Source organism: Pipra filicauda, unplaced genomic scaffold (assembly GCF_003945595.2).
Source record: "Pipra filicauda isolate LSUMZ 115617 unplaced genomic scaffold, ASM394559v2 scaffold42_size3861933_pilon, whole genome shotgun sequence".
Lineage (NCBI taxonomy): Eukaryota > Metazoa > Chordata > Aves > Passeriformes > Pipridae > Pipra > Pipra filicauda.
Genome location: NW_024104565.1, coordinates 842,836 through 868,639, shown reverse-complemented (window position 1 = coordinate 868,639; position 25,804 = coordinate 842,836). Strand labels below are relative to the sequence as shown.

At 37.2% G+C, this 25,804-nt stretch overlaps 1 protein-coding gene across 21 annotated transcripts in view; it reads right to left on the bottom strand.

Annotated features, from left to right (window-relative positions):
- Window positions 1–25,804, bottom strand: part of SYNE1 (spectrin repeat containing nuclear envelope protein 1) — a 306,594-nt gene that overhangs the window by 63,239 nt on the left and 217,551 nt on the right. For 17 of the 21 annotated variants that reach the window (XM_039385717.1, XM_039385719.1, XM_039385731.1 and 14 more), the window contains 17 exons: window positions 21,610–21,744; window positions 20,892–20,998; window positions 19,325–19,475; window positions 18,418–18,552; window positions 18,106–18,261; window positions 17,059–17,268; window positions 15,627–15,728; window positions 13,758–13,877; window positions 11,766–11,966; window positions 10,360–10,533; window positions 9,790–9,921; window positions 7,832–8,028; window positions 6,764–6,896; window positions 6,181–6,363; window positions 4,795–4,944; window positions 2,218–2,394; window positions 430–585 (listed from right to left, as the gene is read on the bottom strand). In XM_039385717.1, coding sequence (XP_039241651.1) covers window positions 430–585; window positions 2,218–2,394; window positions 4,795–4,944; window positions 6,181–6,363; window positions 6,764–6,896; window positions 7,832–8,028; window positions 9,790–9,921; window positions 10,360–10,533; window positions 11,766–11,966; window positions 13,758–13,877; window positions 15,627–15,728; window positions 17,059–17,268; window positions 18,106–18,261; window positions 18,418–18,552; window positions 19,325–19,475; window positions 20,892–20,998; window positions 21,610–21,744 — 2,619 coding nt within the window. The remainder of the gene's footprint in view (window positions 1–429; window positions 586–2,217; window positions 2,395–4,794; window positions 4,945–6,180; window positions 6,364–6,763; window positions 6,897–7,831; window positions 8,029–9,789; window positions 9,922–10,359; window positions 10,534–11,765; window positions 11,967–13,757; window positions 13,878–15,626; window positions 15,729–17,058; window positions 17,269–18,105; window positions 18,262–18,417; window positions 18,553–19,324; window positions 19,476–20,891; window positions 20,999–21,609; window positions 21,745–25,804) is intronic. The other 4 variants (XM_039385714.1, XM_039385733.1, XM_039385723.1 and 1 more) reach the window with 1 other exon arrangement.

The window sequence follows — 25,804 nt, the reverse complement described above, 5'->3', positions numbered from 1 at the left end:
TGGAACATACCAGGTGGAAAAAGAATGGAAAAAGGCAGGGGTGGAGGAAAGACAGTGATAAGGCAGAAAAAACAAGTTTCAAGGACATTCAAGCATAGTGCTCATGACATCAAGTTCCATAAGACTGGCTAAACAGAAACAGCAACATATTCCTTTGACAGTCTTCTAGTTCAGTGCGCCTGGTATATTTTGAAATGTCCAATGCAAAAAGAATAATGACTTAATGACTTTTGTTGGTTTTAAACATCTTTGGGATATTATTGTTCCTTTCTCCTCTTTTATTGCTTGCACTTTAGGAATGAAGTCTCTCCCTTGCTGAACTAAAGAGGAGTTCAGTCACTGACTTCGCTAATATGAAAATTTCACATGGATAAAGGGTTGTTTCTAACTCTTGGAAAGAGAACATTGTTATTTATAAGGGAAAATTACCTGACAGTCTTTCAAAGCATTCTGTACTGAAGCCTGGTCACCAATTTTTTGTTGCTGTTTCAGCTTCTTCTCTTGAGTTTCAAACCAAGTTTTTAGGCATTGTACATTATTTTCAAATTCTGTCCAGGATTCCTGCAGGCTTTCCAACAGCTGGATCTGCAAAGAAAATTGAGTATATATTTTGTCATACAATTATCTTTATTGTTGTGTCAATTAAATAAATCTGTAAAGACCAATGATAACCAGTGCCTTCTTGGAATTAAATGCTTTCAGAATTTAAAAAAAGTATATGCTTCCCAGATCTTCATGCCAATCAACAAATTTTGGCATAGAGGTACTAGTCATGATAGAGGAGGAAAGAATTAGGAACTACCTAAGTAATCTAGACATATAAAAGTCCACAGGACACATTCAAAGTTGCAAATGTTTTTTTCAAGGGTGCTGTCTATCACCTTTAAAAAGTCATGATGGTTGCAGAAAGTAGCTGGTGGCTGGAAAAATTATATACTGCAAATCTTGCCAGATGTCATTTCCACAGGCACAAAGAACAAGGAAAAGGAAAAAGCATGGTCTTATCATGGGTTAAATTGTGCCTGACCCAACTGAATGCCTCTGCTATGATGATATGATTGACACTGTGGACAAATGAAGAGTAGTAGACACAATTAACCTTGGCTTTTAAAAGCAAGGCTTTTGATACAGTATCTCATATGGTAGCAAAACTGAGGAGACATGGGCTAGACGGGAGGTCTACAAATGAATGACATGAGCAGAGTCATCAGGTTTAAAGGTTCATGGTAAACATTTCAACATCTACCTGGCAGTCATTTACAAGATGTATCTTCAGGCTCAGTCCTGTGGTTGATACTATTTAATAACTTCATCAATAAACTGCATGGCACGATAACCTGTGCTTTCAGCACGTTCACAGATGGCAATGATTTGGGCAAAGTAGCTGATATGCTGGAGAGTAGGGCTGCCATTCAGAGAAACCTCAGCAAGATGGAGGAATAGGTCCACTAAGCCTCATGAAATTCAGCAAAGACAAATGTAAAGTCCTGCACCTGGGACAAAATAACCTCATGGAACACAGGCTGGCAGCAGGCTGGACAGAAGAAAAGGACCTGGGACTATGATGAGCAAGAACTTGAACACACTAAATCAGCTGTGTGCATTTGTGTTGAAGAAGGCCAACTGTATCCTGGGTTAGATTACTGAGAGTGCACCCAGCAGGTCAAGATCAGTGGTTCTTTCCTTCTCCTTAACATTTACAACCAATTTTGGAACCTTCAGTGCAGGGAAAGATTTAAAGAAGTTGTGTATGGCCACTCAGGTTGTTAGGGGACTGGAGCACAAGACATACAAAGAGAGGCTGGCTTCATTCAGCCTAGGGAAAAGAAGGCAGAGGAATCACCTCACTGTACTGTTCACTCGTATAGAGAGGCATAGGGAAGATGAAGGCAATTATTGGAGATATGCAGTAAAAGGAGAAGAGATAACAGTTACAAGTTGCAACATGGGAAAGTCTGATTGAGAACAAGACAAAAACTCATCCCCCATCAGTGGTTAAGCATGAACAAGCTGCCCAGAGAAGCTGTGGAATCTCTCCTTGGAGATTTTCAAAACTCAGATAATGAAGTCCCTGTGCAATCTCTTCTAACTTTAAAACAAGCTCTGTTTGAGCAGGAGAATGAACTAGATGACCTGCAGCGGCTTCCAACCACTACAGTCTTAGAGTTCTATGTATTTTGAAAGTTCGCTCCCAAGCAGCTAGATTTTTTTCTTTACCTTTTCTGTTATCAGGCCTTGAAGGATCTGCCAACGTCTGTTCATGGCTCCGAGCTGCTCTGCAAAATCAGTTTTGTCGCTGCGTTTACTTTCGACATCCTGGCTGCTGATTTGTAGCACTGATTGGTTCACAAAGTCGACAGTCAACTGTTTGCAATTTAAATCTATCTTGAAACCCTAGAAGAAAAGAAGTGAAAAAGAAATCCCAGCACATTAGTACCATAATTTCTCACCTTCCTTCAAAACAGAGGAAAAATTTTCACAAATTACAACTTTATCACAATTTAACTAAAAGGTTTTTTAGCAATTGACTAATTAGAAATTAGAAACAAAATCCCTCCCACTGTAAGTGAAGAGCAGGTTCAGGATCACTTGATGAAGCTGAATAAGTTTAAGTCTATGGGACCTGATGAGATGCATCCCAGAATCCTCAGGGAGCTGACTAATGCTGTTGCCGAGTCACTTTCCATCATATTTGAAAAGTCACGGTGGTCAGGCAAAGTCTCCATTGCTTGTAAAAAGAGAACATTTCTCCTATTACAAAGAGAAGAAAGAAAGACCTGGGGAACTACAGACCAGTTAGCCTCACTTCTGTGTCTGGGAAGATCATGGAGTAGATCCTCATGGGAGCAATGTTAAGGCACATACAAGAAAAGGAGGTATATGCAAGATAGCCGGAACAACTTTACTAAGAGGAAATTGTGCCTGATCAATCTGGTGGTCTTCTATGGAGTGACTGCACCAGTCAACAAGAGAAGAATGACTTATGTCATCTACCTAGACTTCTGTGAGGCTTTCGACACAGTTCCACATGACATCCTTATCTCCAAATTGGAAAGACATGGGTTTGAAGGACGGACTATTCAATGGATAAGGAATTAGCTGGATGGATGCAGCCAGAGAGCTGTGGTCAATGGCTCTATGTCCAGGTAGAAGCTGGTGATTAGTGATGTCCCTCAGGGCTCTGTCTTGGGACCAGTGCTCTTTAATATCTTTATCAATGACACAGACAGTGAGAACAAGTACATCCCCAGCAAGTTTCCATACAACACAAAGCTGAGTGGTGCAGTTGACATACTGAAGGGGGACCTGGACAAACTTGAGAAGTTGACCCATGAGAACCCCATGAAGTTCAACAAGTTCAAATGCAAGGTGCTGCATCTGGGTCAGGAAAATCCCAGGCATGAGTACAGACTGGGAGACGAACTCATTGAGAGCAGCCCTGCAGAGAAGGTTTTGGGGGTTCTCATGGATGAAAAGCTGGATATGAGCCAACAGTGTACGCTCACAGCCCAGAAGGCCAACCACATCCTGGGCTGTATCTGAAGAAGAGTGGCCAGCAGTTAGAGGGAGGTGATTTTCCCCCTCTGCTCTCATGAGACCACACCTGGAGTGTTGCATCCATTCTGGGGCCCTTGGTACAAGAAAGATGTGGACCTGTTGGTCCAGAGGAGTGCCACTAAGCTGATGATAGGGCTGCAGCACACCTCCTAACACAGGATAAGAGGGGTGGTTGTTCAGCCTGGAGAAGAAAAGGGTCTGGAGAGACCTCATTACAACCTCCCAGTACCTAAAGAGGCTTATAAAAAAGAGGGAGAGTGACTTTTTACATGGGCAGATAGTGACAGGACAAGGAGGAATACTTTCAAACTAAGAGAGGTGAGATTTAAATTAGATGTTAGGAAGGAATTCTTTATTCAAGAGTGTGGTGGGGCACAGGAACAGGTAGCCCAGAAAAGTTGTGGATGTCCCATCCGTGGAAGTGTTCAGGGCTAGGTGGGATGGGGCTCTGGGTAACCTGATTTAGTGGGTGGCATCCTTGCTCATTGGTGTGGGGCTTGGAACTAGATGATCTCTAAGGCCCCTTCCAATCCTAACCATTCTATGATTTTATGATCTAGTCTCAATTTTTTTAATACAAAACCAGATAAGCTGGAAAACATTCTAATATAAAAAGAAGATAAATAACCAAGAAGTGAAGCAATTTTTCAGGAGACTATTGAAACCAATCTGACCTCAAGAAGAAATTCACTGTGTGATCTATTCTAAGAGTGCTACTGATCTAGTTAAAAAAGTGTAATTGTGTTATATATATACTCCTCAACAATTATCTCAAAGTGTAGCATCTTTCACTTTTGCTTCAGAAACTGATCAAAATTATTTTGATCTGTAAACAACTGGACACCTTTTACTCAAGCACTGGCTACACTTTGAGGAGAAGATGATGTTATGCAGAGAATTCATACAACAACTTATATAATTTGCAAAGTGCTTTGTGATTTTTGGATGAAAGACAGATCTAATAAGGTTTAATAATGCGCATATTGCTTTGGATTTTCCTGGAAATTAAGGTATAATTAAAATTATATTCCTGCCATAAGTAAACGGTAGAGTAAAAGTAATTTTGGCTCCTTTTCCACAGTATCAAATATTGCCCAATTCTAACTTGTGTACAGTTCTAACCAATCCACAAAGTAAGGTTTATCCCCCCACACAAAATCACTTATATTTTACATATGTATATATATTTAATGGGGATAATTCAAAAGGAAAATCAATAACACTAATATTCAGTACCTTGTACTTCTGGATGTAATCCTGAATTACTTTCTGTCCTACTATATTTTCTATATTTTCTTCATCCTGCTGAATGACATTTTCCATCAAGGAAATCCAGCTCATAACTTCAGTGATGGCATGGCGAGAAGGAATTTTGTCCATCTGGAGCTGGTGAGATAACAGACTTAAAACTCATGTTGTGAAGAAAATGAATAAGAACTCCTCCATTTGTATTACCACAGTACATTTCCTTTACCTGCTCTTATCATGTTATTTTACATCCCTAACATATCACTGAAGTTATAAAAAGAAAAAAAAAAAGAAAGAAATGTTTTATGAGGAGGTATATTGTATAACTGCTTGTATCCTAATAAGAAAATATTATATTAAAGGCTTCTTATTTCCATTCTTCATTGTACAAAGAAACTGGACAAACTCAAAGATTCTATTTCTGACTTCCTAAAGGTTCTGCATTCTCATTCCATAATTCTGTGCCAGGGCTTATGTAGCTGATCAACTTTAAACTACATTTTTGCTGTTTTTGCAAATGACTAATGACTCATGGAAAATATTTTCATACTACTCTTCTTGTGTGGTGATTTCTAAATGGGCTAATTTTGAATAGTACCTTTTTTTTTCTTTCTTAGAAGACACACTGTAAGTTTTTGATAGAGTACTGCTTGCCTACATTTATTTACTCAGAAATGTGTTCTATGACATTTTTAGGTAGACATATATATTTTGCATTGTAAGACAATTAAGAGAACTACTGAATGACATTATTTTGTTTACTATAATAGACTCAGTTAACATTTTTTGCCCTTCCTCTCTCTCCCTAAATCACGTCTTTAATAACTCTGTGACCATTCCAAGTTATAAACTGAAGCAACAGCTGATACTGATAATCTCCTAGCGACTAAATAGTAAACCAACTTTTCAACCTGTATAATTCTTTAACTTCAGTATTACAGCATTAAAACTCCAAAACTACACAACCAAAAGCCTCTTGCTCCTACACATACTAGCAGAAATCACGAAAAATGTTTTTAGATCTATTTTGTCTTTCACAGACTTGAACCTATTCAATTTGAAAAAAGCACCATCCAAAGCTGACAGGGCACAGGGATATGAACTCCTTTTTTCCAGAAAGCATACCAGCTCGTTGATAAAACCCTCATCTGTCCTTTGGTTAAAATTTCACAAATGTAATCGCGAAAGTCTGAAATTAACCAATTGGTGTTAGACAGTATGGGCAGGCAGGCAAGTGTAAGCTTTCCCACAATAAAACAGAAATTATGTTGTTCCTATCATGCCTCACATGAATAAATTGAGCAAGGAGGCAACTAGGCAGTGCCAACTGTCTGAATTTTCTGGAATATCAAAGGCCATTGCTGTTTTTCTTACCTGGTGCAATTTCTCTTGTACTGCTGGGATTTGTGTGAGCAACTCTGTCCACTGGGTTTCAATGTGGGACAATCCCGCACGCAATGCTGCTGTATCTACTTTCTTAAGCCTGAGGAGCTGGTTCCCAGTACTCAGGACAGAAGATTTCTGTGATGATTTAGCATCCACTTCTTTTGAAAACTCCTGTAAGCAGAACCATTTTTGTGCAAATAATCAAGTACTGTTTTATAGTACATAAAGCTTTATCGCAGGAAGATAAGAATATCATCCCTCCCCTTTAAAATACGTACTTTCTACAAGTGTTTAATGACTCTACTTCAGACTAAGTAAGAAGACAAATTGTTTCCAGTCACAAAACCATTTTCTGTATTCAGAATAATCAAAATTTACAATCACTGCATATAGCAAAGGAGGGCTTAATGTGAACACACACCAGTATTTTGAAGGACAGCTTACCTACCGAAACAGATTTTTCTTCCATATTCACTACTTCAATTATGAAAAAAAGTATTACCATCTGATTAATCAACTGTTTATTTGTAATTGGAGAGAAATAGGTGTCCCAGGTCCATGAATGACTTACCAAAAAGGAGTTCAGGTGGTCTCGGACTGTTTCCAGTTCCTGAGGAACCGTCAAAGACTGCTGGCTCCAAAACTCAAGTCGCTCCTTTGCAGATTGTAACCACTGTGTCAATTCATTTGATTCACTTTGATACCTGTAAAGATATTTAAAGATGACTAAAACAGTCATTGCCACTTCCTGCCTCCAACTGAGCAGTCTCTCCTCCATGTATTAGAGGAAGATACTGAATGCTAGATTTAAAATCAATATATTTTCTTCCCTTTATTAAATTTCAGCAAAACATAATTTAATGTTACAGACAGGCATGATATCAGGAAGCTCTTATTTTAGCCATTATGCTCACAATTTCTAACAGTGCCTTCATTTTGCCTCTTAGGAAAAACTAAGTTTAATGAAGGACTAGTAACTAGGTCACAAATCTCTTTGGACAAGCTGTAATCCCACCTGACACACATAAACAGATTTTTGATTTCCATTAGAAGGCTCAATCTTACTAAAGCTTTACCACAAAGTATATCAGAGCAAAAACTTAATTTATTTTTTTTTTCAGAAACCATCTCGTTTCACATGCCAAGCAATTAATGAGATGACAGAACAAGAGTGTCTCTATATAAGCCTGGATGCATGAATAATAGACAAATCTTGCATACCAGTTAGAAAATTCATTTCAAAAGTAGCATATGAACATTAGTAAAGGTAGCTAAAGCCCTCCCATACATGCAGTGACACAGACTCACAAGAGCCCTACCAGAACATGCTGAGCCTACTCACGCTATCCAGCAAAGCACATATGCTTTTTCTCATCAACCTATATACACATGGGGCTTCTAACTTAGTCATCTAAATAAGGTATTTTCTGATTTCCTCCCACCAGCTCTTATCTGCTATGTGTTTATTACAAATGAGAGAGTACAATAGCACTTCTGTGGAACAGAAGAGTAGTCAAATTATGACACATCTCAAAGTACTTTCTTTAAAATGTTGAATCTAATAGTTCTGCGTTCAAAAAGGCTTTGACCTGAAGAGCACAGCTGAAGAACTTTATGTTGTCCATTACATTAGCATTACCTTGTCCAGTGCTTCAGTATTGTTTCCAGCCTGTGAAGCTCCTTGGTAACTTTGCTGGTGTTACTTAACCAGTGTTCTCCTAGTTGGTTCAGCTGACTTTCGAGATCTGAGCAGCTAACAGAAAAAAGGAGTCTCTTCCCATCATCTAGCACTTGGTATAATTTAGGTTGGTATTCAGTCAGGTTAGACCTTAGATGCTGTAATGACAGACGAGATGGTTAGATAGCTCTGCAGGTCTCTGCTACCACACTTTCTCAATATTTAATTTCCTTCTATTGCATTTTGTAGCATATCTAATGTCACCCACCACAGCACATCACATTTTTTCCCTCTGCTCCAGCTCTAGAACCAAAATAAACAATACCTAGCATTAAACAAAACCAAAATAGCACACCCCCCATACGCAACAGATTGCATAAGTTGTCCTCATACCATTGGAAAAACAGAAAGCTGTCTGGTAAAAGAACAATATACATAACAAATTCAGAGTACACAAGTCAATTTTCAAGACAAATTTGACAGATGTTTTTCTGTAAAACAAAAGAAGAGAACAAAACAAACCCCAACTAAAATGCCTAATATAAGGAGATAAAGATAGAACACTAGACCAAAAAAATCAGAGTGCAGTAGAAAACCTATATTTAAGCTACTTGTTGCATGTGGGGAGGAAGGCAACTCAAGGAACCATAGGTTGTTCAGCCTCACCTTGCTCTCTGGAAAGATCATGAAGCACATCCTCTTGAAATCCATTTTCAAGGACAAAAAGGACTAAAAGGTAATCAGGAATATTCAGCTTGGATTCACTAACTTGATAGCCTTTTATGACAAAATTACTGTCTCCGTGGATGAGACTGACTTCAGTATGGTCTTTCAGACCATTTCCCACAGGACCCTCCTCTAGGAGTGGAGAGAATTGGGCTGGATAAATGGACTGGTATATGGATTGAAAATGATCTGCATTACTAGTCTCAAACACTAGTGACCAAAGGCTTGATGCCTGACTGGAAGACTGCAATGGTAAGAATAATCCAGAGATTGTAGATATTTTATCCCAAACCTCTTCAACATCTTTAGAGCATGGATCATGGCAGACAGCATTCCCACAGTAAATTTGTGGATGATAGTAATTTAGGAAGAGTGATTGAGACAAAAAATGGCAGATAGCCTAGAGGTACTTTACTAAACTTGAGGATGGAGACAGCAGAAACCTTAGAAGGCTCAAGAAGGACAAATTCTGCACCTTGGGTAGACTGACCCTGTTTCTCAGTACAGGTTAGGAAAGGAATGGCTAGTGTATTTAACCTGACATCTTCTATAACCAAGACATTGTGAATAAGGCAAGCCACAGCACTGGCCTATATTAGGACCGTGAACAACCAAATGAAGTTAGTTTATTATCCTCATCTTCATGGAGCTGATGAGGCCACATCTAGTCCATCTGATTGTGCTTCGACCCCACTGCCCAATGAGTTGAGGAAGAAGGAAGTAGCCAGGGTCTGGTGAAGAACTATTAAGTTATTGAGGGACCTAGAGCATATGCGCTTTACAAAGAGGCTGAGGGAAGTGCACTTGCTTTAGATTGACAAACAGGAGGCTAAGGGCCAGTCTAACAAAGGTCTACAACTATTTGAAGTAGAATTAAAAAGATGACAGAGGTTAATGCTCCTCTGTGCCATACAATACTCCAGTGCCATACAATACTAAAAGGACAATGGTGACAAAGCTGAAAGTTGAAGGTACAGATTGGGCATTATAGAAAACCTTTTCAGTAGGTGGTGGTGCAGGACTGCAATTGGTCCCCTGGTCAGCTGTGGGATCTCCATCTTTCAAGGTTTCCAAAGCTGTTGCTGCTCCAGCCAATGACAACTGTACTGCTTCAAGTGGGAGACTGGACTAGATGACCTTCAGAGATCCCCTTTATCCAACTTTTCTGTAGAGAACATCTAAAAAGCACCAACCTGAAAAAGTGTAATCCGGTCTGTAAGCCTGTCCTCTGTCTCTTCCACCAAACCAACAGTGGGGATGTTTCCTTCAACAGATTCCAGCTGTCTGGTAAGTTCCTGGTAATCTTCATCTAGATGCGTCCAGGTCTACAAGAACAAATTATCCATGTATATGGTGAATCTGAGTACCTAGAATTTTTATTATTTGTATTTTCAGTCTGAAATCCTATAGCTGCATGGTTATGAAAGTACAGAAATAACAACAGAGATGTCCAGCGAACCTGTAATAAGACACCATCTCTATAACAAGTTCAACTTTTGGTTAGAACACATGGATAAAACTGTCATGCTCTCCTTACTAGCTAAAGCTAAGTAGCTCTTAAAACTTAGATGAAAACAACTTGTGTCACCTGAAGGTCACAACAGTTAAACAGAAAAGATTGCACACAGTCTATCAGTGCCTTGTGTGTATGACAAAAGGGACTGATGTCCATCAATTCTGTCCGAGCACAGGAAATCAACATTAAAGTACGTCCTGGTGGTTAATCACAACGGCAGTACAGAAAAGATCACAGAAATTCTCACCTCTAGAATGTATTCCAGTTCCACACCTCGTTTATGAGCCAGCTTTAATATAGCTGAAGCTTGTGTCATTAGCTCTGAATGTGACTGAGTTTCCTTTAAGAGAGCAAAGCTACTCATCTTTCTAAAAAGTGTTTCTGTTAGGATCATGTGAGACTCCAACCCTTGAAAGTATTCCTGAAAAATTTGGGTGTGAGGGTAGAGGGAGAAGAAAAAAGAGAAAGTGCAATTGTTACATTTTAAGACATAAGCATTACAATTAAGTATCTACAGGCATAGAATAAGGTAAATTTTTCACTCCACAACATTTCACATAGTCCAGTAGGCGACTTAAAGACGACAATAGTCTTTTCAAAGAAAGAAGTCAGTCATACTTTCCACACAAATTCCATCCTGACCCTGATTCCATAAACAAAAATAGCGTAAATCGGACAACCACGCCCAAAAAATTCTGCCTAATAAAAACGTGGAAAATCCTTGTTATATTTGTGGGTGCTATTAGCAAGTGTAAATTTCTGTTGAAAATAAATGGAGTGGTGGATGAAATTGCTATGTAGCATGATAGGACAAGACTAGGAACTTGTTATTAGAATAAGGAAGAAAATGCAATCTACCTGGCTTCACCTTCAACAAAGCATTTGAAACTCAGTCTGTCAGAACAGTTCATTGACTTCAATTTAAAATAAAGTCCGGCCCACCATTCTGAAAAGCTCCTGAATCTTTAGGAACAAAAGGTTAGCAATTTGCTCTTTACAAGTGTCCTGGTTTCAGCTGGGGTAGAGTTAATTTTCTTCTTAGTAGCTGGTACAGAGCTGTGTTTTGGATTTACTATTGGAATAATGTTGATGACACACTGATGTTTTGGTTGTTGCTGAGTAGTACCTACCCTCAGTCAAGGACTTTTCAGTTTCCCATGCTCTGTCAGGGAGGAGATGCACAAGAAGCTGGGAGGGAGCATGGCCAGAACAATTGACCTGAACTAGCCAAAGGGATATTCCATACCACAGAACGTTATGCTCAGTATATAAACTAAGGGGAGCTGTCTGGGAGCTGCTGATTGCTGCTTGGGGACAGGCTGGGTATTGGTCAGGAGGTGGTGAACAACTGTATTGTGCATCACATTTATTTCTCTTGTGTTTATTTCTCTCTCCATTACAATTATATTTGGAAAACTATTATTATTATCAGTACTAGTGTTATTAGTATTATATTGTATCTTGTTTCAATTATTAAACTGTTCGTATCTCAACCCACGAGGTTTACTTTTTCTTTCTGATTCTCCTTCTCCCCAGGGAAGGAAGGGGGAAGTGAGAAAGCAGTTGTGTGGTATTTAGTTGTTGGCTGGGGTTAAACTGTAACAACAAGCTTACCTTCATGATTAGTCCTGAAATGTGTTCCCAGTTTCTTACCTTATGTTTGTCAAGCAGCAATCGAACTTCTTCCTTAGAAGAAACAATCATTTTCTGGTCACCAGCCATTTTTTCTTGGCCTGTTTCTACCAGGTCAGCCAGGTCCTGCAAAGCCCGCTCATACTGGCTCTTAAGAGCCATATTCTGATTCAGATCACTTTGCCTGGATGCAATGATCATCAGCAGCTCATCATACTTATCCTGGGGGGCAAAGGGCAGCAATGGTGATTCTTATTTCACACCTTACATGTCTTCCTAGAGGCAATCTTACTGTCCCTGTACTCCTCTGTGAATACTAGCAGAATAATATCTATTTCCAGCTCAAAAAAGATTTGCAGATATACTGACTTCCCTGATAAATAAACAGCTCACCATTTAAAGACAATAAAAATAAGCAAGACCTGCAACTCTTTCAACTGCATGCATTCAGGAACAAAATTAGAAGAATCCCAAAAACTTAATGTAAGTAGCAAAGGAGCAGGGTAATTGGGCTTAAGGCATCAAAAAACAGCGATTACTGCACACTGCAGATGCTGTTTACATTTTACTTTTTATAATGAAGAGGACTGGATGGACTCCATCATGGATCCAAACTATAGGCACCTTGAAGTCATATGTTTCCTCCTCCTGCCCCACTATCTTATTGGTAGCAAGCAAGATACATACAACTTACTGTAAAAGCCAAACTATGCCCAAAATAGCAATATACTTTATATAGAACATTTTCTACTTTATGTAGAAAAAGTGCAGTGTGTATTTCACAGTGTTCTCATACTGCCAAATTACAAAACAAGACAAAACAAAAAATCTCATCAATTCCTGTATGTTATTACTCATCTTGTATACCTCGACCATAAAAGTGAGAACAACCTACAGACGCTTTTCTTCACCTGAACAGGATTTTTTTCTTGTTTTGGTTTTGAGAATTGTACTCTGAGAACATACATCTGACTGTGAGAATAAGCCCACAATTTTGATCAAAACAAGACATTCAGAAACTAATAAACAAAAATATCTCTATGATCATCCAGCAGTGCCCACTCTCACACTGCAGGTTGACTCTCCTAGCTTTAAACAGAAAATTGTGAGAAGTACACCTGTCAAAAAAAGCAAAAGGAAGACTTTTCTAAAAACTGAAATGAAGGGGAGGGGGTACATAATGACACATAATCCGACAGAAAAACCAAACAAAACCAACCAAACAAACAAAAAGCAAAGCAAACCAAAACAGAAAAAACCCCCCCAAACCAGCAGGAGGCAGTAAGAGCAAAAAGATAAAGAACTGGGCAAAAGACCTATTCCCACAGATCCTTTGTCATTCATTTTTAATTGATGTCATTGTCCTGTTGGCTTAACAAGTTTATGGTCCAGTTTCATAGGTTTCATTTGCTTCTAAGTTATTGTTATGTCATTGCAAATGGTAAAATTCAGTCATAAATATTCTCCTTGATCTTTCCTTAAGCATTCCCTACATCACCATAAAACTGCTCACAAAAGAGTTTTAACAGATTTATAGAAGTTCTGGATCAATTATCCACATTATCTACATGAGAGGTGTTCTAGTAAAAGCAGAACATTTCTAGTTTCAGGTCACACTTAGCTCTCTATCCCTCTTCACTCTATTTTTTTTTTAATGACAGATGTGAGGCAATACTAAACTGCAGATCATGAGACGCTGGTGAGAACAGGGATGAACCTTCAGCAGAAATTTATGTTTACCTGCTTAACTTTATCTGTTTGGAAAAGGAGATAACAAGAGCTGACAGAAAAAATATTTTTGTAGATTTTTCCAATTAATATTCCTAATAACAGAGATGTTGGAAAATCCAAAGAGGTAAAAATAGAAAAACTAGGTGAATCAGAGAGAAAATAATTTTTTATACACACTGAAATGGTTTTAAATATCTTTTCCTAAACTACTTTATGAACAATAAAAAGAAGCCTTCCATTGATATCACCAGACACATCTTGGATGGAACTTATGAACCATACCTGGATCTTAGACAACTCTTGTACAGAAGGTTGGTCAATTTGTAGTTTGTCTATACGCTTCTTTAATTCATTGATTCCAGCATCTAGTTCCTTCAAACCTTCTTCTGCCTGCAGTATGACCTGTATTTGAAAATTACATTGCTTAGTTTGAAATTTTAATAACAGTATTGTAGCTGCCATATGGTAAATTCTTTTCTGCTTGAAGTACTAATCAGTCCTTCAATGTGCTGAAATGTTAAAGGATACTATAAAGAAAATGTGTTAATTCAAAGTTGGGAGAGCCCAGTTTGTTTCTTAAAGTTAAATAAATATGTCACTATTATTTTTTAATAACCAGATATTTTAGTATCATACACTATTTTATACCAAACATCACTGTGAAGTTCCATGCTTTTAATTACATAGTACAGGCACAAAAGGACTTTTCCCTAACACCTTGTTTTAAAGCTTTCTTTTTATTAACACTCATTCCTGTCATATCCGAGCACCAAGCAAACAACCAGTGCTGCACAACATATGTATGATAGCAAGGAGTCATAGTTCCCTTTTGGGACAAGGATAAGGCCAAAATTACTGTTAAGGAAAAAGACTTGTACATCCCCTTTTGCACTTGGAAAACTTAACAGTTTAGGAACACAAGTTGTATTTGCAAGTATATGCAGGTGATAAGTTTTTTCAGAGCTTTCCTAGGTCTTTGCTGAAATAACACATGCAGACTATTACAAAGCACGAGGTAGGCTCCTGTACTTAAAGTCCTTTGATAAGGCCCTTTCTTGGAAACTGCTTATCCAAGTATGCTTAAACTATGCATGTGAAGTAGAACTTCTGCCTCCCAGTAACATGGAGTATGCAGAATACAGCCACTAAACTTCCACTCCATGCAACTAAATTACCTGGCTGGTTAAGGGCCTTATTTCTACTTTTCCAATCACACATTGAACAAACAGCAGTGCTTTTAAGTCTGAATGTTTTATCAGACAGGGTAGATTTTCAGAAAAAAAAAAAAAATTCACTTCCTTTTGTTACCACATTGTTTTCCTAGTTTCTAGTTAAATTAATCATACAGGAGATAAATTTTTGCTAATCTTTCACATCATGGAAGATAAAAAACAAAGACACAGTGCCACCTCTCTGATTCATACAGGAGGCATAAATTCAAAGTTTGAATGTCAGGTATATAAAATCCAGTATTTCTGTTTAGCTGAAGGGTAAGTCTCTTCCATTCTTTCACCTGCTGGCATCAGACATCAGTAGCCCTTGAGTAACAAGAAACATCTTTAAAAAGTAGCCCTTAGCATACTTAATCCATTTTGCACTGGCAAAACAGAAAGAAGAAAACAGGATATACTTTTTCATATAAATAATTAATTATTCATCAAGCCATTACTGATAAAGAAAAGCTCCTTATTACCTTAAATTAAAATGAGTAACATTCAAGATATCACTATAAACTAGTGCAGAAGAAAGTGTCTTTGGTTTTTAATACAGTTTAATAGCCAAACAATTTAGTAAAAATTTGGGCCTTTTTTTTTATTATGTTTTCTCTCTTTCTTTCAAATACCCAGTATATGCATAACTAGGTACTAGGTCAGCTGGGGGATAAGAAAGACATTTTTCGGAGGTTTGGGGGGTTTTTTTGTTTGTTGGGGTTTTTTGTTTGGTTTTCTGTTTGTTGGCTTGTTTTTTGTGCCTTTTTGTTTTATTTATTTATAAACATGTGTAGTACACTCTTGGAAATACTGATTTTCATATACTTCATGAATACGTATATTCTCCCATAAAATACAATTGTTCTCTAGAACCTGTTAATACTTTGGATAGAAACTTTACCTCTTCCCCTCTCCCCAGGTAACAGACATGTGATAATACCTGCATTTGTTCTGTTTCTGGTCTGTCAGCTGCCTCTGCTAGTTTCTGTAGAACTAAGTATTTGTTATCAGCCACCGATGTAAACATGAGCTTCAGATCATTCTACAGGAGACAAAATCAAGAACAAATTATATCCTATCACAGCACAAAACAACTGAAAACGATTGCGTGTTTCAAAAAGTTTAAAGCATTAAAATGTTACACAATCAGCAGTGTAGCATAAAACCTATTAAAAATTTGAAGCATCATAATTAGCCAATGCAAAACATTTAACGTGGCTGAAAATCCATAGCTGGATATATATGAGCTAAAAGCTAAACCAACTCCTATTCAAAACACATCCTGTGAACACACTTTTGCTTTTGCCTTCCTATTAGATAATTAATTACTAATGGTCATTAGCTTCATTTAACAAAAAGATGTTATTCTTGTGCAGTTAATTCTACAACATATGCTTGTAAACAAGCTAGGTTTTACTTTTTAAGGGAAGCATTTTTCATTGCAAACTTGAGCAAATATAACAAATAAGTAAACAAGGCTTCCACACTTTACAGGGCTAACTACATGCTACTACTTTTAGAATACTTTATCAGACTGGACACATTAAATATTACTTAACAATTTTGCCAAGATACAATCAATTACCTTTTTCATGCATTCATCTCAACAGAAAATTATCAGCACATTTTTCTGAGACTTTCAGCATTACATGAGGAGCATGACTGATTTTTTATTGGTTTTTACATGCATTAATTACTTTAAATACTAAATATCACCAAGAATAATGTAAAGGATTTTAATCGACTTTGCTTTATTCAGCAAAGGAAGGTTTTTAATTGAAAAAACGTAGACTGCAGAGAAAAAGTTATGGAATTTGGAAAGAAATCCGGTAGTAATAAGCTATAAAAAGATGACACTAACCTAAAGACACTAGGAATCTATTTTCCTTGAGTTTTTTTTTTTTTTGTAATTTATGTTTTTTTTTAATTAAAACTAAACCATACTGGAGGCTTTATATAATGATAATATCAGGAGAGAAGGTATAGACAAAGTAAGATATAAAAGCACTTCTGAACTCCCTTTGAAAAGTTTTCTGAAAGTGCAAATTTCTTCACTTATCTTCATTTTTTCAGCTTGGCTCGGTACAGACTTCCTTTGATGTAACGTCAGCAGGATGAGACAGCATGAAATGATTGATCACTTTACAATAATAGCATGAGTTGCAGAAGATTTCTAGCAGAAGTTTAAATTTTGAGTAATTATTTGGGTGCCAAGTTCTGCATAGTCTGAGTAGTCTGATTTTTCAATAAAAACCCGTGCCAACATTATTCTTTTGATTTGGTACCAAAAATTCTCATTGCTTTAAGAATGGCAGCCTTTATAGCCCCATTTGACATATACCCCTGTTAATTCCATCCAATGGACCTCATACCTTGAACGTGACTATTTGCTGGATCCGTCCTTTCATCTGATGGCATCTCTGATTTACTACTGACTCCAGTAAGGTCAGTCTTTTCAGGAGACAATCCAAAGTGTCTTCTATGATAACCCTATTATCACTATGGTCAGGAAATATCTGAGCAAATAAACTCTTGTTCTTATCCACTTCTTCTGTTATGTCTTTGATTTCTTTGGCAAGAGACTAATTTTGTAGAAAAACAAAAGTGACAGTCAGACACTCTGGAAAGAAGGCAAAAATTTTGCTGTGATGCACTGAGTTTTTTGCATTGTTAGTATACACACACTAGATAAAGTTTTGCACCTGCAGTAATCTCTGATAGTAAAAAGACTCCAGACTGCTACAAGTAAAACAAGTGCTGGAACAAAATGATGTAAAATCATAGAAACATTTGTGTTGGATTAAAGGTCATCCAGTCCAACACCCTGAAGTAAATAGTGTCATCTTCAACTAAATCAGAATGCTCAGAGCCCTGTCCAGACTGACTTCGAAAGTTTCCAGGGATGGGGCATCCACCACCTCTCTGGGCAACCTGCTCTAGCATTTCACCACTCTTCTTGTGAAAAATTTCTTGCTTGCATCTAGTCTGAATCTATCCTCTTTTAGTTTAAGATAGTTATTCACCTATTGCCTCTGTGTCCCCCCACTATTCCATTCTTTCCCCCTTGTCCCACTCCCAATTAATGCTGATGAATTTGTGCTGTTTCTATATCCAGAGCACTCCTCCCTCTTTTTCACTTTGTTTCAATTTCAACATTATGGTGTTTGCTAATACTTAGCAAAGAAGCTAAACAAAAGAAAGAATCCATGTTTAATTCTCTTCTGACTAGGAAAAATTTCTACAACATTCTCTACACGGTCAATAAAGTTACTTCTACCAGTAGCAGAACACCGCAATTACATAGAGATTATGTCAGCAACATGTCACTTAACCAGGATTCTAATACTTTTTTTCTAAACACTACATAAAATGCACACTTACTGACAATTGAAAGAAAGTCCTATCCATGGATTCCTTACCTCTTGCTTGCAGAGGTATGTTTCTGTTTCTTCCTCTGGCAACAGAGCTGTAGCAACAAAGACCTGCTCTTCCACACCATCTAGCCACACGGATGTGGCTGTGACACCGTCATACAGCTTCTGTTCAAGATGCAGGGTCTCCTCCACCTGTCCAGCCTGGGCAAAAGGAAACAAGAGATGTCCAGAGTAGAAGATATTCTTTCTAACTTCTAGTATTTGGGAGAGGCCTGAATTTTCAGGTGGTAGCTAGAGGAGTTTTCACTGTACACATGGTTTTGCTGAAGGACAGGTGTAAAGACAATTGAAAATTACCTCAGATGAGACATCTTCAAAGGTCTGATTCAATTCAACCAGTACGGGTGAGACGGAGGATTTATCTTCATCCTGTCTCTCCACTTTATACAAAGGCATTCCAGGTATCAGTCTGTTCGGTCTGCTATAAAGTTGCTGAGAGAAAAGTACTAATTAGGATGCTTCTACCATGTAGAGGGCAAAAGATTCTCTACTGACTGAGGCTATCACCAGCTAATGCTTATGATCCTCCCACAACTGTTTTGTGTCATGAATATCTTGAATAAAAGATTTCTCAACAGGAGCTAAAACTAAATTACTAGTTTTTACCAAAAATATAATTAATTACTGTTGAATTAATACAAGATATTTAGAACTTTGAAAGCAGATTAATGGAGTGTTATGCATAGAATACTGGGTCTGGGTCTATTAAAAATAAAATGGAGGATGTATGTTAATATAGATCTTGGATTGTCCCCCAATTTAGTTGATTAATCCCTGTTTCTTTCAGTAAAAATTTGAGGGCTGAAATCCCTTACCCACTGAGATCAAGAATTGAATCTAACGAATACATTCAAACTGAAAATAATAGTTTTTTCTCCAAGCTCTTGCCAGAGGACTGATCAATTCCAGAAGGATAATTTGTTACAGAATTATCCTGAGTTAGATAAGTAGATAAACATTTTGTCTGAGCTCTTTCTTCCTTTCTAGGTCATTAACCTGAATGGAAGTGCAATTCAAATCACTTTGAACAAGAGCAGTGCTACTGCCAATATTTAAAAGTTTTTAAAGATTTCACAAAAATAAATTGTTCCATATTCTCTGCATTAACTACAGCACCTTAATGCATCAGATATGCACACATTGTACCTTTTGTTGTGCAACCGCTTTCATAGAAAAAATGAAAAGAGAAATTCAAAATAGCTACCAGCTGTTCTTTTTCCAAAGCTTTCTGGAGCAGTCTCTGCTTGGTACTGAACTCCTGATTTAGGCTTTCCCATTTCCTCTTCATCTGTTCTTCAAATGATGGCTTCTCACCTTCTAAGACTAATTCCTCGGAAAGTGTATCAGGTTTTCCACTGAATCAGAAGATGCATAAAGGTTTAACAGATAGAAAAGTTATAATCATTTAAGGTGTTTATTTTCTCTTTCCATTAGGAAATTCAACATTTAAATTAAGTGCTTTTTAGAGTTTTGTCTATTTTTTTCTTTTTCAGATAATAAGACAAAGCCTGGTTTGAACAGTAAGAAGTTCTTGCCAGATGGAATGAAATGTACTTTCTTTCTAAGAAACTGTTTAGAGTTGCAAGTACCCCTATTAAGTTAAAAAAAACAAACAAAAAATAAACCAGACTGAATATACATTGAAATGTAATCTATAAACAAGTTTTACTTCAAAGCATGAATTAAAATAAATATTTAATCTGACTCCTTCCTCACCTCCTTTCTCAAAATGTAACATACAAGACAAGCATATGTGTTTAGCTTTGGTAAACACTGAATCAAATTCAGTACTTTCTGTTTGATTTTTTTTTTATTCGTTTCTATAGTATACCATCATGTGACAGAAGGAAGCCTCAAACAGAAGGAGACTGGTTAAGTACTTTATGCCATTATAATTAAAAATACCCACACTTAAATAATAAAAATGCTGAGGAAAAGAACTTGCTGAGTATGGCTTACATTCCCTGTGCATAAAACTTGTTTCTGCTGTTTCATGAACTACTTTCATGTTCTAGACTTTGGTATGCTGGAGGAGCCACAAAGATGCTTCTCCCTATTACTGAGATCCATCAAGGAATATTTTAACTGAAGGGTTGACTGCTCCTCGATTCTTGAACTGGTAATGTTCACCCTGGTTTCCTTTTCCCAAGACCTTACCCTTCCTGCTTCCTGAACGTCAGCATCAGTAGCAGGCAGTAGTTTTCTTCTGCTTTCTCTAGGGCAGAAGTCTCTCCCAGACAGAGCTGAGGCTTTCATAGATATTTACTTTCTCTCAAATGGGCAAGTGTGTAAGAAGATACAGACCAGAGATGAAATTCAAAACACACAAGGCTTCAAAAAGAAAAATATTAACTAATTGCAGGAAAAATAAAATTAAGCAATTAGTATCCCATCTGGGAAGATCTGGTTACAATGGCAGATGCCAATGTTTTAGAGATAGTTGTGACACACACCAATGGTGGTCCCTAAAGTTATAGTAACTGATCCACTGCTTGTCTAATGAGTCCTACTACTTTTTAATTTTAGTGTGATGTTTGATAATAAGAATAAAAGGCATTTCTAAATGTTGAAGGCGATCTATCAGCACAAAAGTTTGTGTAACTATATAATCAGACCCCCGAATTATAAGCCAGGAATCCAGTATCCTAGGTGCTGTATAAAAATGATGAAACAAAAATTAGAGGATTATATGCAGAAGAGGGATATAAACATTAGGATGTCAAAGCCCAGTCATAGAAATTTACTTTTCAGAACAACACATAAAAGCACACCTTATACACAGGCCTTCTGTAGCACCTTGCTGCGTTAGGATTTCTCCTCCACGGCATGCAACTGATCGAAGCAGATTCTTCTGCTCTTCCAGCTCTTGTTCCAGTTCCTAGCATAGCAAGTTACAAAAACAAGAACAAATCTCAAACAAAGTGTCTTTGCCTTGAAAGGATATGTCTACACTGCATACCTGTCATGCAAAGTTAGCTGAGCTATTTCTGATATGTCTTGCCTAAGCACCAGAAGCAGTCAAAAATCTCCACCAAGGGACACAGAAAAGTTATATACATAAACTGTATTGTTGAACTAATTAACTAATGCAATGCAGCTTCTGAAATCCATCCTAGTGAAGATATCTGCATATCATGCAACAATATACCATGCGATGTGTGCATCTTTGCTTCTATAAAACAAAAATTATTACTTTTAATACTCTCTTTTAATAATCTCTCTTTCGAGTAACTTAAAGGGTTGATTTATTTTACTGATGGACACAAGAAGTATAGAGTGACTCAGTGAATCAACCATGGTCACCCAGGATGTCTGGTCTGCCTGACTGTCACAAATATAAGACAGTGAACTCTGATGCATCGTTACAAAAGCGCTGAGTAAGAAAGATCATAAAACATAATATTTCAGTGGAAATATTAACAAGAATGGCTCAGCTGTAGTATTAAGCACAATCTAAAGGTGGGAGTAAAAGAAATACAAAACACCAACTTTCTGTTGCTGCAGGGTACTCTGCTGTTGCTGTGAGCGGGTAGTTCTTGCTTGTGCCAGCCATTCTTGAACACTGGGGCTTTGTGAGGAAACAAAGTCCAGATCACTCTCCTCCTTTTCTTGTAATGATCCCTGCTTTAAAAAAGAGAAATAAATACTTCAAAAAATCTCTTACATTGTTAGAGAGCTGGCAGGTCCAGCTCATCTACTCAAAATCACCTTCCACCTCTCAAGCTGCTAGCTCTCATAAATTCTGAAGTGAGCAATGACTTTAGATTTCTAACTTCTACTGGTTTTTGCTTACTAGCAAGAAAAGAATCCCTAAAAATGTAAAAATAAGCATGCACCACTGCACTCAGCAGAATCAGCGACCAGAGGTCATAGACCATGTTTCTGAAGACTGTTCTGCTTCTAAAAATCAGCCTTGATGTGCAGTGGAGGATGTTGCTTTAATGCAGGGAATCAATGGTTTATTTCTGCCAAGTTTTCAATTTAATTAAAGCCAATTTTTTCATCTGACTGAAAAGGAGAAAATGCTGATTGTCATTCTGGTCTAAATTTATTTACCAATAAGCACAGAACTATATCTATGGTTGGAAGAAACACACTCAGTTAACAGCAGATTATATGATACGAACAGTAGAGATTGTAAGAGAGACCAAATCACTGAATGTCAGAACAGCACAGCAAAAGCAACAGTTTCTTCAATTCATACTTCTATCGTTATGTTTTTCCAACATGAGTGATTAGATAGGCTTTCTGTGTAAGCAAAGCAAAAAAGAACAAAGGCCTTGATAGCTCCAAAAACTGTTTTATCAACTTCTTGACTACCAAAATACATGTTGGCTGTAAGTTTAAACAATTTTAGCAGCCAACATATTCAGATGTAGGGATTTTAACATGCTTGGCCTTATGTTAAAGACAGATTTGTAGGTCTGGCTACTTAGTTGTACGCATCTCTCTGGATTTATTTAATACTACGTGCAGTGAGAGGATGACTGCAGAGTTTGTACTTTTTTTTTTTTTTTTTTTAGAGTTTCAAGATCTAAAGCTGGGGCTTAATTCCTCTCCCATCTTGTCTACATATTTCATTTTTGTAGGATTCATATTTTGCCCAGAATTCAGCTCTTATTCTCAATAGATTAGGAGTGCCAAATGGTTCAGACATTACAGCAGGCTCTCCAAAACAAACACACATTCTGCCTTCCAGAGGACCTTTCTCTTAAATCAGACAGGAAGGAGCAAGAGGAAATTCCTCTTGCTTCACCCAGCGATCCTTGTGCTAACAACTGAGATGGACCTCTGCCACCAGTGTCCCTGGCACCAGGCACTGAAACAGAGGAGTTTTGCTAAGTAGTAGAAGTTAGGTGTAAGAGTTCAGTTCTGGGGGATGTACTGGAGTTGAAAGGACTGATTAGTGTTAGAGGATATAAACTGTAAGAGAAGCAACACAAGCAAGTAGGTATCTGGAGCTGGAAAGAATCATTAGCCCTAACTCTATGAAATAATTCTGTTTTACTAAGGATTCGTTTTGCAGGTAAACTGTGTTACTTCACCTTGTAGCAACAAGTTTCTAGAAAAGCTGATGTAGCTGAAGTGTTCACTATGATGGCATAGTTAATAGTCCCCATTACAGAAGACCAGGTTAGGTAAAGTAAATATTATGTGAGGGCTAAAGAGGGTCTGGAATTCTAATTTTTTTTCTATTAAAAATTAGAAAACAGACAGTCTTTCGGTAAATTTTGGGAGAGAAAAAATCTGTTTCATTTTATATACTTTAGGGACTATAGCTGTTCAATTTGTAAATTCCTTTAGAGAATAGTATCTAGTTCTTCACTGCACTTGGGCAGGCTGGTTCATTTCAGTTAGATTTTGAGTCTCCTTTTCTTTGGGAAGAGGACTGGGAAGCTACAATTCTGGAATTATACTAAGACAAATAAACAGTAGTCCCACAGTTCCTTCAATAGCAGAGCGTAAAAGGGATTGTGGCATTTGTGAATGCAATGAGGTTTTGCAAATACGCTATTGTGCATACTTTTCAGATCTAAAGTATTTGTGAGCCAGACTTTATCATTCTCAAATCAAAGAAAACAAGTTTGAAAAAATACAGCTGAACTTTTATTTGAATTCTGGAACTGTATTATATTCCCTTTATATAGCCAGGGAAATATATGCTTGAACCCCTTCATTCCTGGGAACTATCTACTCTAGTACAGAAATAAATGGAAAATCCCTGAAGAAGATGGTAATGAAATTGATCTCTCAAAGAATTTCAGAATCATACAAACTTATATGAGGTATAATTTTTCCTGTGAAACTGAAGTCATTCCTCCCCACAAATCCTTTGTAATAAAAATTAAAGAAACAGTATCTTGTTTGTTTTTTTTTACAGCAGAATCCATTGTAATTCTTTGTTTTTTAAAGAGTCTATTTAGTTTTATTGCCTCGAAATCAGAGAATAAACACTAACAAGGCAATATTTTATTTATCTTTTGAAGTGACACCTTTGGAGACAGATACTGGAACTCTCCTGATCCAGCATGTTTCTGAGTAGTTTCACTGCTTTATTTTATGAATAAAGAAGTTGGTCTCCAAGTCATTTTTCCATATCATTAGTGACACTCATTACCTAAACTCAGAAGCAAAACTGAAATTGCTGCAAGGAAGTTGCAGAATCTCACACTAATTCCTAAAAATCCTTGTGCCACAGGAATAACAGGTATGCTGAAATATGCTTTAAGGAAAATATAGGTCAGCTTTTACAAGGTTCTTGGTCTTCCTGTGCAACCTGAGAGGATCCCTCCTTTGGGAGCAGGCTGGTCTATGCCTCTGCATAATTACAAGGTTATCAGTACATCTAGAGACATGCATAAGTCTGAGTTTTTTACATGCACAAAAAACAGTGCTATAAGCTCGAAATGTTTCTCCCGGTTAATACAGACAGTGAAAAGAGTTAGGGCGTTTTGGGGCATCTGATGCTCTCCATTGCCTGATTGTTTAGAAAATGACATTATTGAACTTCTCATTTGAAAAAAAATGGCTCAGTGAAGATTAGAAGATGTTTTACTGCCTATGTTATTTTCTTCTGAAATTTGAGTCTTGCATCATGCAGCATCTTAAACAATTCCTTTTCTACATCTGGAAATCATTTTGTTGCTATTTTAGATATTAAAAATCCTGCCAAAAATCTGTTTGAAAAGTTTCAGTAAACTAAATCACACCATTGCTTTTTAAAATTTTCAAAATATTTTAAAATTTAGTAAAAAAGTCTGTGATGCCTTTTCACTTCACAGGTAATATATTAGAATATAGTGTCATGTGCCTGCATGCCTAATCATGAGGTTTAATATGCAAGAATAATATTAAAGTTACTTCACCTTAGAGGCAATAGGAACAAATACCTAGGGTTTTCCTTTCTTTTTTATTTTTTTTTATTTTTCTGAAGCTCTGTTAAGTTCTAAAGTTATGCAGTTGCTTTGGACTAAAAATAGTTCTTAGCACATCAAGTGACTTTTCAAGCTAACCTCTCAGTAGACTTTAATCTGCATTACAAGCTAGAAATCTTTGAAGCTTATCATGTTTAATTTGCACAGCAAAGCCCAGAAAAGAAGTAAAAGAAAAGAGGGGGAGGGAGTCACAGCAGGGCAAGCAAATTCACAACCAGTCAGTCACATTACATGGTTGGGTTTCTTGTATGTACTTGGTTCTCCACATGCTAGTTTAACCTAAAGAATGACCAAAAGCAACTGTTAAATACAATTAGCGGCAACAAGCAGACCCATGCTGCTAGAAATATAAACCTAGGAGAAGATTGAGGTTAAATGAACCTTTGTTTCTATAATATTTTGTTTGGTATAATGATGCCAATAAGTATTATCCATATTTAAAAATGTTCCCTTATGTTATCTGTTCACTTGTGTTGTACTCAGGAAAGCATGTATTTAGGACTGTTCTTTTGTTGGGGGAGTGATCCTGCCCCAGAGCACACACCTTAAAGGGACTGGGAAAAGGCATAGAGTATATCCAGACCAAGTTAATCATCTATCTACTATAGTATTATCCTTTCAGAGCAGATAGTGAGGTTAGGATAGTTTTACCATAAGGTAGTGCTGTAAACTTGAAAATGATAAACTAAAGCTTTCTATGCAGTCCTTTAGTTTGGAGTACAATTCCATTTACTAACTAAACATGAATA